Consider the following 16,440-nt stretch of genomic DNA (forward strand, 5'->3'; position numbering starts at 1 on the left):
TCTGCATGGCTCCGTTTCCAGTTCTGCAAAATGGTTCTCAAAGAGGCAGATATGTAATCAATTAATTTATATTTATAGCCTGTCTCGTCCTTAGGTGCGTGGGGGAACATTTCAATTTATTGAGTTGCTGGAGGTGCTTAAATTGTAATCTGTCCCAGTCCCTAAGGACCAGTCTGTGCTGAAGTTTTACCATGCTTCTGAATGTGGTACAGAATTTGCTGTGTTGTTCCCAAGCATTCTGTAGGGACAAGTGGCTATGCAGAGAACTTCCTGACAAATAGTGCCTCAGCGGTTCAAGGACTTGGTGTGTGGTAGCCACCAAGATAAGAATGTCTCTGGTGCACTTAAAAACACACACGCTACCAGCATTGTTTACTTAAAATATTGGACTAGGACTCTGGGGAGGAGATAGTGACTTACAGTCTGAGCTGAATCAGATTTTCTGAGGAGTAATTAGCCTTGATTTGAGGTGAAGTTTCTTCCTAGTAACCATGCCTGAGGATGGGACTCGAGGATCCAAGCTGGTGCCTGTGTGAAATGCTCATTATTTGCACAAGTACTGAGGATCCAAAATAGAATGACCATGTTCTGCTTACATTTTACCATGTTTCAGGTGAAAACTTTTTCCTGAGCTCAGTGTGTGGCTGCTTCTGGGAAATGGCAGCATAATTAACAAGTACCCATAGTTCCTTCACACAGTCAGTGCCAACAAGAATTGCTGCTGCTTATGCAGAAAGGCAGTAAATAATTTTCACATGCTTAAAACGGGCTGTTAAAACCATCACCCTGCGTTGCCGATAGTCATTATTCCCATCCTTTGAAACGCTCATCGATAGGGGAAGAGCTGCTGATTGTGATACTTTCCTTAAATTAAAGAGAGAAAGAGAGAAAAGTGAAGATACTAATCTGGCAAAATGGGAGCGAGCGTGTTGCTTTCATTAATTTCCCTATTACAGTGCTGTTGAGAGATAATTTCAAGGGGGGGGGGACCCTTAATGATGCATGCAGTGCTTCCCGCATTGCTTTCACAATAGGTTTCTCCCTGGAGGGGGGGGATAGTCTAGAAAGGGGGGGGCGGTTAGCTTGCTGTGGAATTGGGAAGACGGCTCCGTTGGTTCTGGCAGTGAGGGGGTTGACTGACAGTCTGCAGTGCAGTGGAGTTAGCTGGGCTCCCTATATGGCTATGGATTAGCTATATGCTAATACAGATAGGGAAAAGGAGCTGTGCTGAGCCCAGCGAGCTGCTACCAGTGTAGGCAATCAGAGGCTGAGCAGAGCTGCTTCCTCCAGAGCCATGGCTGAAGGGGGCGAAGCAGGGGAAGATGAAATACAGTTCCTACGAACTGTAAGTATCTGTTGTTTTTTTCTAGGTCAGGAACCGGGTTCTTTTTCTTTGTCTCCTTGACTGTGCCTGCTTGTATTTCATTACAGAATAACATTTCCCCCCTCTGTCTTTCTCCCTCTCTCTGCTTGTGCTTGGTTACCCAGGAACGAATGTTTGGGAGAACGGGAAATAATGCAAGGATACGTACAGGCTGTACCAGACAAGCATTGGACGTTCTCAGTGCCATCTCCCTTTAAAGCTGCTTATTAGCCATCTCCGTCCGAGTTTGGTACCGAAAGGGAGTTGTTTGCTCTGGTGATTCCCTGTGTCTGAAGCATCCTTGTTAACTTTGTGATTGGGTTTCTTAATGCTGCATGCCAGATACCTGACCTCTGAAACTTCTCTCTAGGTTACTCCTCAGTGACAATTAAAAGAAGCTTTGCGGGGAATAGAGGATCAAAATCGCAAGCAAACCCCGATGAGGGGTCTCTGAGACCTCTGCAATCCTTCCTCCCCTTTATAGCAAATATACAGACATGCGGGATGTGTTTGCATGAATGGATGTGCTTCAGAGGTAAACCTGAAATATTTTTCTGTGCTTCAAGCAGAGGTTTAGTTTAAATGGATGTAGCGCTTCCTCTGGCCAGGGGTGTCAACCAGTGAAATAATAACTTGCCCCTCTCATAAATGCTCCATAAAGAGCTTTCACAACATTCTTCCATAAGGTTTCGGAGGGGTGATCTTTTCTGTTTTTGAAGTGACTCTGATTCACACATTAATTGGTCTGAGGTGTGGGACATCCTTTCATTGAGTAATTCTGTATGTTGATGCAGGTTGGAGTTGCTTGAGGAGCAGCCCTTCAAAATACATTTAGTTCCTGCCGCCCTTTCACCATTTCTCTGCTTCCTTGCAAAAAACTGTGCCAGCAACAGACTCTCCACAGTTTCTAGTCCAACTTTTTTTAAAAGGTGGATTTCCTAAATGGGTAAGCTGGCTATCTGTAATAAGCCCATGCTGTTGCCAGTTGGGCAGGGGCGCAGAGCATGGGGAATATGAGAAAAGGTGTCTTTTGCAGCTCCTGAAAAATGCTAGTTGTGTCAAAGTGTCATTGACACTTCCTTCCTTCTGAAAACCTCATGATGGAAGATGTAATTGCAGGGAAGACTAATTTTATTCCCTTACATCTTCTGCTGCTTATGTTATGGGACAACTGCATATCCACACAATGAAGCCCCATAATGTATATTTTGAACAATAGATGTTTTCCCCCCACAATAGCATTAGCTTTGCACCTTCCAGGCATGTCTTTGACATGACACCCAAATGGCTGTCTAAGGCGCTTTTGCTTCATATCCTCACTGAACAGCAAGGTGAAAAGCTTTCTCCTCTTCCTAGACAAATAAGGTATCTCATCTTTTCCTACATGAGGAGACTTCTGATGAGACTGCAACCTGTGTTCCTTCCTCAAAGGGATAGAAACTCTTTCTATCTTTCACTGAATTTAGTGTTTATGACTTAGGATATGGTGGAAACATAGAATGATTTTTTTTAAGGAGGCTTCTTGGCATCACAGAATAGTGCATAGAGATAGGGTTACTGTTTTTATTTGACGGTATTATTCGCTCCCCACCCCCCCGGCGTGCTCATCATAAAACACAAAATGCAGGTTTCTTCACTTTTCTAGACAACTTCCCATACAGACAGAGGTATCAGCTACTAAACCTTCCCCCGAATTCTACATTCCCTAGGGAGGAGTGTTATTTATTTCTTGCATACTACTTTGATTGTGGCCATAAATACTAAAGATTAATTACACACTTTGGTACATGAGCAGTATACTAAGGCATGCGTGCAATATGAAAGCACTTTTGCTGCTGAGTTATTGTGTTGTCTGTTAGACTCTACCAACACAAACCCTCGGTCTTAAAACAAATTTATTTGTAGGGAGGATTCCTTGAGCAGTTGTGTGTTTTCAAAAATAGTTTCTCACATGCGGCGTAACCTTAGTTTTGGGCTGGCAGATGTGATCGCATATATTACAAAGTGACAGAAGGCAGAGTTCAGTGTTCTTATAAAGAGATGGAACTGTAAAAAATAATAAAATTTCCCGGAGTATGCCATTCAGAAAATGTGAAACACCTGCAATTTAGTCCCTTGCTTTTATATGAGCAAGTCCATTTTCCAAAGCAAAATCCATGTAAATGAAGTCAAGAAAGAAAATCTGATTCCTTTCCTCCCAGCGTTGCACTCCTAAATTTTTGTGAATCATTTTTTAAAGCATCCGCCTTCTGTCTTAGAAGTGGTTGCATTTTAGTGGCCAGTACAGTGGTACTTAAATTCTCTTTTTCCAAAGCTTCCTAGCTTGCATTAGAATGGTATGTTTTAGAATTCAGGAGGTTTTTTCTTTTTGTAGACACGCAAGTGTCTAGCTAGGACTTGGTTACACTTATTAAGGATTCAGATGTGGTGCTTCCTGGGCTGTTATAGTGCCAACAAAACCTGTTTACACAGGAAAGGAATTGCGGGAATGTTTGATCCACATAAACTTGCTGGTTATGTTAGACAATTCACTAACATGGCTTAGTTTATGAAATAAAAATTCCAGGATTCAAGCTGGCCTGGTGGATAGCACTTCTTCTGTCCTATGCTAGCTTAGGATACGTTGCAGCATAGTCTGTCTTTCTTTAAAAATTTTTTTTTAAAAGGCTGCAAAAACTAAAAGTACCTGCAGTCCACTATAGATGTTTTAAATTAGAATGAAAGATTGTCACTTAACAGTCACATAAAAAAGTTTAGTTATACCTTAATGGGTCATCTGTGTTACGTGCCTCTGAGTCCTTTTGCTCAAGGACATCAACAGTGCCTTCCTGGATCTGATCAAGATCAATCTATTCCAATGTTATTTGCCAATGTACACTGGATAATCTGCTAGAAATTTGTCACTAGTCTGTCCTGACTACTGTCTGCCTTCTGCACACTTCTACATTATGGCGTTGCAAGAGATTCTGGTACTTACCTTTTAGATTTCACTGACACCCATGTTTGTGTTGCTTGCATGGTCAAGTCTGCCGTTCCTTTGCCCTGAAAGTCCTTATCTCTCATCCCAAATATGTGAGCTTCTGAGTATCAAGGCGGTCTCTTAATTGTGAAAGTTTGGGGCTCTGACACTGGAAACCATAATAGCAATAATTTATATAGCACTTCAGAGTGTTCAAAGTGCTTTGTGTCAGTAATACTTACAAGTAACCCTGCAATATAGGTCAATAATATTATCCTATTGCAGGTGGGGCATTGAGACTGAGAGGTAACAGCTTCTTAAGACAACTAAAGGAATTTATGGCAAAGACTAGCTTGAAACTGGTTTGTAGCTGAGTCTTTAAATTGTTACACTCAAGAATTGTGGGTGGTTTGCTTAAACCTGGTGACAGATACACAAAACTGTTGGAAAACTGAGACCAATGCAGACTTTAACAGCAAGCCAGGTTCCCCTCCCAGTTCCTCTCACCTACTGCTTTGCTGAACATCTAGAATGATGAAGCGTTTCAGAAAGCTCAGAAATCTGTTCACCATTTATGGCATTTTGTTTGGCCTAATTAAAATATTGCCTTACTATGAGGTTTGGAGTTTTTTTTAAAGGAACAACATATTTTCTCAAAACAAGTTCTGGAGCTAAGTCCTGTGCACTGATGAGTTATTGTTTACATGCCTCTCTTAGACTTACATCTTGAATGTATGTTGAAGAATTCTGATTTATTTTAGTGAAATTTACTTCGGTATAAGAGCTCTCTCACACTCCCTTGGTTTCAGATGCAACACCCTAAGCAGGCCACTGCTGACCATGTATATGCAGGGCTGTGTTTGCTAGATTACGGTTAGTATGCTTACAGTTAGGGCGGCAATTGGGTCTCTGTGCTCACTTCTGCTTTTGACCACTGTGATTTTAAGGAAACTATTGGGAAATTCCAGAATGTTCATGACCAAATAGCAGAAGCTGCACAAATAAGGTATTGCTTGCTATAGTGCAGGAGCTGGAGAATTATGGGTTGCTTCCGGACTGTTGGGTTTAGGATCGTATATCTGTCAAAACTCTTATTGCTTTTGGCCTTTTTAATTTAACACACAGTCTTTTCTGTGCCTCTTCAAAATATGAAATAGTTACACGGATCACAGAGCATGTATGTAGCACAATAAAAACAAAAACAAAGCAATGCGGCACAATTATCTTATAAGAGGATTTATTCAGGAAACAAAGTCAAAACAAGTGCAGTCAAAATTAATGTGAAATATGACAAAATAGTATTTCCAATAGGAAATATAGCTTGTATTAATCATGTTAGGTGTGTAATCTTCGGTGCCCAATATATAATCCTTGCAGGGCTATATTGTAACTGAAAGACTTTACATTCTTCACTTTTGCCCAGCGTATGAATTACAGATAGGCTGTAAATACATTTAGCATGGAAGAAAGGTGTATGTGTGTGTGAGGCTGGCATCTCTCCCCACCCCCTGCCGACCTGGTTTCCATGTCTATAACAACAAGCAAAAGTTCGGCAGGCAAAGCTTTTTCCAGCATGCAGATGCACTGCTTTGAAAAACATCGCTTGCTAATTTTCTGTTCATTATGTTGCTGTTAAACATATGGGTCTTGCACAGGAAAGAAGGAGGGACATGGTCAAAATAAAAAAGAGCATGTGGCTTGTGTAAATAGTGACTAGAACTGGGGTGAAATTCTGTTGTTTTCGAGTTACAACAACTCAGGATTACGTGATGGGAAGCATGTTTAAGATAAATGTTTGGCAATCCTATAGAATTGCCACAGTAAGGCAATGAACTGTTATGGAATCTGGTTTTATAAATGGTCAGATGGAAGTCTAATTTGTAGTGAAAACTTGAAGCCCAATTTCCCATATTTAGAGACGGTACATCGCTAATTTCATTGGGGATGAAGCAGAGAGGATAGATATTGTCAATTTTGTCCTACTTATTATCTTCCCAGGGGCATCTCATTGGCCATGGTTGGAGAAAGATTTCACTTTTGAAATCCCAATAACCATTTTAGGAAACTTACCATTTGGCGGTGTGAATTGTGACTGCTGCAGTCTGAAAAGTTTGCATGAGCAGAAAAACATACAGCAAGTGATTATGGAATTATGACCCTTCTTCCTGCAAAGAGAGATGGCGTATTCAGCCCTCCCTTCTGCCAGTGGTTCACATTGTACTTGGCTTTCCCAGATGTGTTGCAAGCATCATTTGTACAGATAGAACTTCATCAGTTTAAATAGAGAGGATAAACCTACCAGGATGAGGGTGGAAGGCTGGGGAAAGTAGAGCTACAAATCAAGGAAGCATCTGAAAAGCCTTGCCCTTTACAGATGCAGTAGTTCAGCAAAGAAAAAGAATACACACAGAAACGCAACAGCAAGGAAACAGACCTACACAGGGTGGCATAGGGATTTCCAAAGCAGCCCTTCTGTTAACACATGCAAACGACAGGAAAGTGGGGATCAGCAAAAAAAAAAGTCCCCATACCTATAATGCATGTATATTATAAATAAGCCCAAACCCCCAAATAGCACCAATAGGGTAGCGGGGGGTAAAGAGAAATTATGTTGCATCTTCATTAGTTTTGAAGGTGAGAAGTTTGCAAGCTCTTCCCTTATTTTATATCTTGTCGCTCAGTTAGGAAGGGTAGTTCCAGCTCAGGGTAGTAGGAAACGCAATAGCGTCAATTGTCAGCACCCAGGAGGCAAATTGTGGCTTCCATTGGGGGTAATGACACATTTCACTTTTGCACTGTAGACCACCTTAGCAACCCCCTCCTTTGAAACAAGATTTAGGACAGACACACCCAGAAAATTTATAGCCTACTACTCTGAAGGCAGTCTTTTGTAGGGAGATGGGTGCTGCATAGGTTTCTGGAACTAGCACAACGAAGAGGGAATTCTATATGTACTTCAGAGGTATGCTACGAGTACGTATCTCTGTAAAGAGCAACACAACCAAACTTGGGTGGGAAATATCAGTATTTAGGAAAATGCTATGGTTTCTTCTTTCAGTTTTCATGAGTTCAAGGGTAGGGAAACATGGGAAGCACAGGATTTGCAAAGGCGGTTGGGCTGGTTCCGACACAACCAGAACACACTTAACCTCCTCTGATGGAGCCATAAGGAGGAGATTGGAAGTTTTAGCTTCTGTTTTTTTGTTAACTGCAGCTTGCCACACCTGAACTGGGGCTAAACACAGTTAATCTTAACTATGGTAGGTGGATACAAGGCAACTTCGCACCATAGCTTGCTTGTTTTTACTTACCATAAAGGTAAAGTAAAGGGATCCCTGACTATTAGGTCCAGTCGTGGCCAACTCTGGGGTTGCGGTGCTCATCTCACTTTATTGGCCGAGGGAGCTGGTGTACAGCTTCCGGGTCATGTGGCCAGCATGACTAAGCTGCTTCTGGTGAACCAGAGCAGCGCACGGAAACACCATTTACCTTCCCGCCGGAGTGGTACCTATTTATCTACTTGCACTTTGATGTGCTTTCGAACTGCTAGGTTGGCAGGAGCAGGGACCGAGCAAAGGGAGCTCACCCTGTCACGGGGATTCAAACCAACAACCTTCTGATCGGCAAGTCCTAGGCTCTGTGGTTTACCCCACAGCGCCACCATAATTAAGGCTAATTGCAGTTTAGAGTTCAGATGGCATATTAAACTGAAATGAACCTAAAACAGAAGTGGATGCTCCCAATCTTCTCTTTGTAGCCATGCCAGAGGAAGGGAGGGGAGGAGGGGAGTGCACAAATCCAAGGCTGGGCTTGTTCTCATTATGCTAAACCATAGTGTTATCACCATATCCAAAGGCAGCCATTGCATTACATCAAGAGCAAAGAGCAAGCAGTCAACTATAGGTTAGCTCCAAAATAAGGAACTTTCTGGCTACAGTGTCAGTCACACCTGACCTCAAACACTAGCAGACATACCAGGACTGTCTCGGCTTCTGTCTTGCATCCCTCATTAGCCCTGGGAGATATGGACTTGCATAGAACATATGCCTATGCTGTTTGTCAGTTAATGTCTGTAAACAATGTAAACTACTGAGTATCATCTCAGAAATATCTGTTGTGTAGCAACCAGCATACTGATTGTGTCTGGCTTTGCAGTGCCATGTTATCTAGCTTCTGCAATTTTCCGTTTCTAAGATCTGTGACTTAGATTCTCTTGAGAAAGTGGGCAATGTTGAATGTGCACAGTAATGTGCTGATAGTCAGTGAGAGATCATGCTATAACCTTGATGTTCCGAAAACCATGGGTGGTTGTCAGCTAGTGTTTCACATTGCTAAGTATCCTTTCACATGCTTACTCCCTTCCTAAATTTTATCGGTGTTTCCAACTGTCTCATCACAGCCAAACTTCTTTGAAAAGATTGGAGAAAAGCTGTTATTGTGTAGCCCAAGCTTTTTATCCTGCGCTCTTATGTCTAGAAGTGAATTTATATCAAGGACATTCAAATGCCACCTTGTAGATACGGATCGGTTGGCTGGGCTCATATATTTTTGTAGCAAAGGAACAGATCCACCATTCTGTTGTTAGAAGGTAGGATACCTTGTGCCATCTTTTACTAATAGTCTTTCTGCATCGTCACATTATTTACTGCACTAATTACACATGTTCCAAGGATGAAGAGTTTGGATTCCTATGAAGGTTTGTGCATCTGGTTTTGGCTTCTATGTGAAGTCAGTATTCATTATCCGTAAACCAGTAAATACTCTCATTCCTCACTGAGCCATCATTTTCTGAGGTCGTAGCCACACCATATATTTAAAGCACTCTTATGCCACTTTAAAAGTCATGGCTTCCCCCAAAGAATCCTGGGAACTGTAGTTTGTTAACGGTGTTGAGAGTAGTTAGGAAGACCCAACCCACAAAGCTACAGTTTCTAGATTTCTTTGCAGGATGAAGTGATTTGCAGGATACTTAAACGCTTCTGCAGCAATTTAGGCACTGAAACTATCTTAGGTACTGAAAGTTAGACCTGCATTAGTTTCCTTATGGAAAACAAGTCTCTCATGAATTTGAATAAAAACGTAATTTCTTAAAGTTGAGCTTCAGAATAATGTTCAATTGTTTTTGTTTTAGGGGAAGTGTTCAATGATTCCTAGCAATTTCTGTCATTCACTGGAGAGAAATGTTTTGAGAAAACATTTCATCATAAATTGTTCTTAATAGAGGTGTTATCATCCTTTGGTTATGAATTCAGAGAGGTTTGTGTTAACTGTTGCTATGTTGCTATGAAATCATTTTGCTGATTTATTTTTTGTTCAAATCATATTTTACAAAAATAGCCTGTAGCATTTCATTTCACAACAGTAGCCCAGTTAAATATAATTGACTTGTGAATCATGCTGTGTAAAAAGCAAAGTTGTCTCCAAATGGCCCTTTGGAAAACTTTACAAAATCACTAGCCTTAAAATAGAAATAGTTTTATAAATGTATAAATAGTAAATAGGTTTATAATTCTATAAAATCATGCTAATGATGGCTTTATTTAAATTTTCTTACAAATTTGACACATCAGAATTCCAGCATTGGCACTGAGACTTTCAGACAATGTTTGGTTGGTAGCAGATTGTAAATAATGTTGGTTTTAACTGGATATTGTATTGAGGAACAGTTCCAGATAGCAGTAAATAGATAATAAAAGGCAATGCAAATACTGTTTGACTGGAATACAGAGTATCATGCCTTGAGCGGTGATATAAAAGATGCCTGTGGCCAAATAACTTCAACCCCCCCAAGAACTGAGCAACCTTTCTTAAATTCATTGCCTGTAGTGCTTTAGTCTGTGTAGTGGAATGTATACAAAAACATGAAGACAATTACTAAATGGTATATGTTCTACACATCTCATTAATGTCAATTTCTTCCACTAAGGAACAGACTTTTAAAGCCATCTGATAAGCCTCAGTATCTGTTTTCATAGATGCAAACAAATATTCTTAGCTAGGTGCAAAGGAGGAAGCTGTCTAATACTAAGTCAGATCATTGTTCCATTTGGCTCTTTTGTCTGCATTGATTGGCAGAGGCTCTCCTGGGTTTTAGGGATGAGACTGTCCCAGCTCTACCTGGAGAACCTGGGTCCTTTCGCATGCAAAACTTGTACTGAACTACTCGTTGACAGTTATACAGCACAAGTAATGTTGAAGGTCTGTAGCACCAAATATATTATCTAGAGTAGTACAGAATATAGTTTTGGCTCAGTAAGCTGAGTGCTAAGAATGATACTCCATCGTCCCTCTATGGCTGGGTTCATGCATACACTCAACAGTATGGTGGCAACTTGCAGAAAGTCTTTTTGCTCTCTCCAGAGCTACTTACTGCTCTTGGTGTCCCTTTTTGGTGGTTTGTGAGCACATAGTTAAAATGGTTGGAACCTTGCTATGAGCTGCTTCCGTTGCTACAAGGAGACGTTTCTTAACTGCTGTATTCTACAACCATTGTGCTGTAAAATACGTGTGTGATTCAGATCTAATATTCAAATCCAGTGAGTTACTATGAATTGGGTATTTCTGTTGCTGGGATAGTGACTGCGTGATCCCTCCCCATGTTTTCCACACAACTCCTGTTTGAAACATGTTAGACTACTGTGATTTACATCTTTGTTTCAATGCCTCTTCATCAGTAATGTTTGTATATTAGTGTAAATATCCCCATTAGTACTGCAGTATTCATGCATTGCAGAAGCTTGGACCAGATGATTCAATGATTCTGGTACCTCCAGCACCTAAAGTTCTACATCAGTAGTAGCTGAGAATTCTGGCCCAAGGTGGTGCTTAAGGTACTTCTTTATAATGACAGAGACATATCTGCTAGTCTGATGGTATACAGTGGTACCTCGGGTTACATACGCTTCAGGTTACAGACTCCGCTAACCCAGAAATAGTGCTTCAGGTTAAGGACTTTCCTTCAGGATGAGAACAGAAATCATGCTCCAGCGGCACGGCACAGAAGATTTGTCACCAATGCAGCTAGGAACATGTTAGCAGGGAAAGCAATCAATCAATCAATCAATCAATCAATCAATCAATCAATGAATGTTTATTACAGCAAACAGCCAGCATAGGAGGGAAAGCTTTCCATCAGAGGGACTTTGAAGAGGAAGATGAGGATGAGCAGGTCACCAAGGAGGTCTGGCTAAAACTACAGGAGGTCCAATGGAGTGAGTTCTGCCACTCGGCTTGTGGGGAAGAAGCTACAAGAAGAAATGACCCTGGCAGATGCCCTTTTAAGATAAAGACTGGTGCAATGGTGGACATGAAGAAATTGAAAGAATCACAAGATCAGTGAAGAGGAGGACTGTAACCTTGTAAGTCCTTTTTCTGCAGAGACCAACATGAGAGGTGAATACAGTGGTACCTCTGGTTATGTACTTAATTCGTTCCGGAGGTCTGTTCTTAACCTGAAACTGTTCTTAACCTGAAGCACCACTTTAGCTAATGGGGCCTCCCACTGCTGCCGCGCCACCGCCACACAATTTCTGTTCTCAGCCTGAAGCAAAGTTCTTAACCCGAGGTACTATTTCTGGGTTAGCAGAGTCTGTAACCTGAAGTGTATGTAACCCGAGGCACCACTGTATGCTGATATGATAAACTCCATTGAAATAAAGCTGAAGAAATGGAAGGGAATTGTGGAAAATGAGGAGCAGGAAGTAAAGCAGAAGAATGCAGAGCACAGTCTGTACAAGCTGCCTGAGAGCATCCGGGTTTCTTTGGCCAAGAAGACAGAAGAGGTGCTGTCCAATAAGATGCTGAGCAGCATATCAGAGGCTCAGAATTGAAGCCAAGATCAAAAACTTCTTCTTTACTGAGAAGGCCAAAGTGAGGTTGCTGGCTGAGCAGCAGAACAAAGAGAAAAATAGGAAAACTTCCTATGTCCCAACGAACATGCCTGTCAACTATGTCCAGCACAACAGATTTTATCTTGGAAAGTGGAATTCACTGGTATGGAGAAACAAAGAGAAACCCTAAGCCAGTCAGCTGATGGTGGGAGATACTGAGAAGCCAGAAGTTGTGAGATCCTCACCTAACTGCAAACACCCCCAAATGAGAAAGCAACTGATGACTATCTCTATGAGTTCAAGAAGATAAACTGGCAGTACTGAAGCTGGATTCCTGATCACAAAAAATCCTCTTCAGATGTTCAGAGCAAATGCACAGGGAAATTTGAGAAGGGGAAGTTTCACTTAGAATTGTCCTTGTGACCAGGAACTCTTTTTGTAAACCACTCAGAGGGGATTAAAAAAAGAAAATCAAGCTGTGTATAATTTTTATTAAATATTTCACAACATTCACAGAGCGACTATGATACAGATAAAAAGCTTAAGTCAAAGTACAGAGTATGGGAAACACACAAGATGAATTTGACCTAATAGGCATTACTGAAACCTGGTGGGATGAGACTTATGACTGGAATATAGAAATAGAGGGGTGCAACTTATTCCAAAGGAGTAGAATGAACAGGAAGGGAGCAGCATTATATGTAAATAATGTGTACGTTTGTGAAGGGATTCATGACCTGGAACATGGAAGGCAGATTGACAGTATATGGGTAAAAATGAATGGAGAGGAAAACAACAATGAGTTTACTGCTATAGACCTCCAGGCCAGACTGAAGACTTGGAAGATGCCTTCCGTGAGCAGAATACCAAACACTCAAAAATGGTCATAATAGTCACAGGAGTCTTCAGTTATCCCCGATATCTGTTGGAAATCAAGCTCTGCCAAGAATGTAAGGTCCAACAAGTTCCTCAGTTGCCTCACTGACAATTTCATTTCCCAGAAGGTAGAAAAAGCAACAAGGGTCTATAACCAGATCTATATTGGATCTGGTTCTCACCAACAGGAACAAACTTATTGACATAGTGGAAGTACTTGGAATGTGGGAGGAAGTGATCATGTCCCCTGGATTTCATGATACAGAGACAAGGGAAAGCTGAGTGTAGCCTGACATGCATTCTGTACTTTAAGAAGGCTGATTTCAAAAAAATTTGAGGAACTACTGGGCATGGAAGAAAAGGGAAATCACAAAGGAAGAGTATACACAAGTAGCCAACAGTTGCAGATCAGACAGATCAAAGCTCAGAATGAACTCAGGCTTACACAAGCCAACTTTAAACCATCGTTTATGAAGTTTTAGGTTTAGATGAACCAATAAACCACACTTAGTTAAAAACTGAACTGCCAAAGATGCTGATCTCCTCACATCTGGGCCACAGGGGTAGAGGGCTCATGAATATAAAACTTAGCGTTGTTTCCTTCTCTCTTTATTCTGCTAGTAGAGTCTTTGGCCATCACTTTGGAAGTTTTGCTTCTAGTTAGTTGGAAACAAACAGCTACAATGTTAATATTTAGATAAATGTGTTAATTTATAATTAAGACAAGCTGATGCCTTTATAATGAATTACCTTAACGAAAGGAGATATCAAAGCTCACCCCTTTTAAACTGACCATTTCCCAAAACAATTTTCATTTTTTAGTCAGTATATGACAGCAAGTTCAATAATGTATTCCATGCTGTCAATTCCCTCAGTGAAGAGCAGCTTTCTCTCAGTCTGTCAGGGGGAAATGTCAGCATCCTGAAAAGCTATAGCTAAGTACACGAGACAGAAAACTTTAATGTAGGCAAAAACAGAAACTTCAAAGTAGGCTTAAACTGGTTTACGTGAAAGTTAAATCATTCTCTTCTGCACGTAGTCCAGGAATACTGCAGAACCAGTTAGCGTGATGATCTTCAGCATCCTATCTAGAAAATAAAATTTAAAAAATCTGTGGGAAACTCTCAGACCCAACAAGTACCTATAACATTACTAGTTTAGATGCCTCAATATCTGGTGCAATGAAGATTAGCTGAGGAAGCAGGACTAACCCAAGCAGTCATCACTCGAAATATTACAGTAGATTTTCATGGTCATTACACAGGAAGATTAGTAATTAAATTGATTTAATTTTCAATTTTCCTCTGGAAGGGTAAATCGGTCTTGCATTAATTAATAGGTTAGGATGTTCTTATTTTCAGCTGCCATCCCAAGTTAAGCAAATAAAGGGTAGCTTGGAATGATTAAAAGTACAGTTGGTTCTGAACCAATTGGTGTGGGGACACTTGAAGCAAACAATGCCACTCTTATGAAATGAGAATCTTTTGTAGTTCATATGTAGGTAAACCAAGACCTTGACTAAAGCAAATATTGTTACAATAATTGTTTCGAACATCATTCAGAAAGTTACTCAGTATTTTACAGAGGACTCTGTAATAATTGCACAATAGTTCCGGGAACCAATGTTGGTGAGGCAAACTCACCTTAAAAACCTCCATTTAAACTGATTATGAAACAGCTGAACTGCAATATATTAAGAGTTTCAATGCTATCGCTTGTGGAGTGAACCAAGGCGAAGATTCTTTTAGCACATTATATGTGTGAATTGGCCTACCAATGCGAAGATGTCTGTGTCATAAAAATTGGTTTTGTGAATTACCACTGTTTATGTAATAATCACTATTTGTACTTTTCTACCTTCCATTTCCCTTCACTTTTTATAGTCCCCCTTCCCTAGCCATGTGTATATGTGTCTGTGACCCAGGATAAAATTTCATGCATCTTATAAAGTTGAGTGTAGTCCATGAAAGCTTTGGCGATAGTAAATTGGTTAGTCTTTAAAGTGCCACAAAAGTCTTTGTAAATTTGGGTGCTAATGCAACGGGGATGCGGGTGGCGCTGTGGTCTAAAAGCCTGAGCCTCTTCAGCTTTCTGATCAGAAGGTTGGCGGTTTCGAATCCCCACGACGGGGTGAGCTCCCGTTGCTCCGTCCCAGCTCCTGCCAACGTAGCAGTTCGAAAGCACACCAAAAAGTGCAAGTAGATAAATATGTACCACTCTGGCAGGAAGGTAAACGGTGTTTCTGTGCACTGCTCTGGTTTCACCAGAAGCGGCTTAGTCATGCTGGCCACATGACCCGGAAAAACTGTCTGCGGACGAACACCGGCTCCCTTAGCCTGTAAAGCGAGATGAGCACCGCAACCCCAGAGTCGTCTGCAACTGGACTTAACTGTCAGGGGTCCTTTACCTTTACCCTTTAATGCAACACTAATACTAAACAGGTATGCTACAGTTTTGTTCTTTTCTGAGTCTGACCCAGCAGTGAAGCTGTGCTGCAAACCACTAAGACCATGAACAGAAGGGAAGGGAAGAAGGAGAAATGTGGGAAAGAGGAGGGATGGTACAATTATTGTCTCCACACATTCCTATAGTTCAGATGTTTCCCAATGTTTGGGACACATTTAGGGTTTTGAGGAAGTGCCATGGGTGCTAGTCACAACATGGCAGCCAAGGTCCGTGTGGCATAATACAAAATGACTGTCACATCTGAAATAGCACATCTGGTTTTCACTAGCAGAACTGCTTGGTTGAATCTGGTCCAGAGACCTTTTGAAGGTGCCATGGAAGGCTCCTTGTCATAGGTTATTTGTAGACACCCATGTAATTTATTAGCTTTTTTGAGTCTCTAGCTTAGAACTCTTGCTGTCACTTTCATATCTTCAACTGACTGCTCAAATCTACCTGTGGCCCTTCCATCTGTGGCCATTGCCCCACTATCCTCTCCTCCCTTTTGCCCTGTATAATTGATGCCACAGTAGCTTGTCGTCTTTCGACTTGCAATATCATGTCGCTGTTGCTCCTCAATGGTAATAAATTATGTCACCAGGCACAGAGGTATATTTAGAATAGCTTGCAATATTTTAATTTAAGGCAATATGGTTTCATACTCATATATAAAGAAAGTGATTGCCTAATATCATCAGCAATCAGCAGAGAATATGATTCTGAAACTTGGGAGTTAAATATTATAAGAGCAATTCAGAAGAATAAAATGATGCTAAGACCTGCTGCAAATTACATATCAGAGGATATGACAAAGCATTTCCACAAGATCCATGGCCTCATTTTTTTCTATTTTTGTCTACTCAAAGCTGACATTTTCTTAGAAACCAAAATGTTTCAAGTCAGATCTTATGTACAAATAAACAAGTAGATGTTGACCTCATGCTGCCTATGACAGGAATGAAAATGGA

General features: G+C 41.0%; 1 protein-coding gene and 1 pseudogene across 2 annotated transcripts in view; both read left to right on the forward strand.

Annotated features, from left to right (window-relative positions):
- Positions 1–1,090: 1,090 nt before the first annotated feature.
- The window catches only part of RYR3 (ryanodine receptor 3), a 279,454-nt gene continuing 264,104 nt past the window's right edge, over positions 1,091–16,440 (forward strand). The window contains exon 1 of the mRNA XM_083504663.1: positions 1,091–1,345. Coding sequence (XP_083360789.1) covers positions 1,295–1,345 — 51 coding nt within the window. The 5' untranslated portion in view covers positions 1,091–1,294. The remainder of the gene's footprint in view (positions 1,346–16,440) is intronic.
- LOC310710905 (splicing factor C9orf78-like) lies at positions 2,637–12,475 on the forward strand (annotated as a pseudogene). The gene is made up of 3 exons: positions 2,637–2,728; positions 11,521–11,714; positions 11,943–12,475. The product of its transcript is annotated as a splicing factor C9orf78-like (transcript).

This window comes from Podarcis liolepis, assembly GCF_965112155.1.
Source record: "Podarcis liolepis genome assembly, chromosome: 1".
Classification (NCBI taxonomy): Eukaryota; Metazoa; Chordata; class Lepidosauria; order Squamata; family Lacertidae; genus Podarcis; species Podarcis liolepis.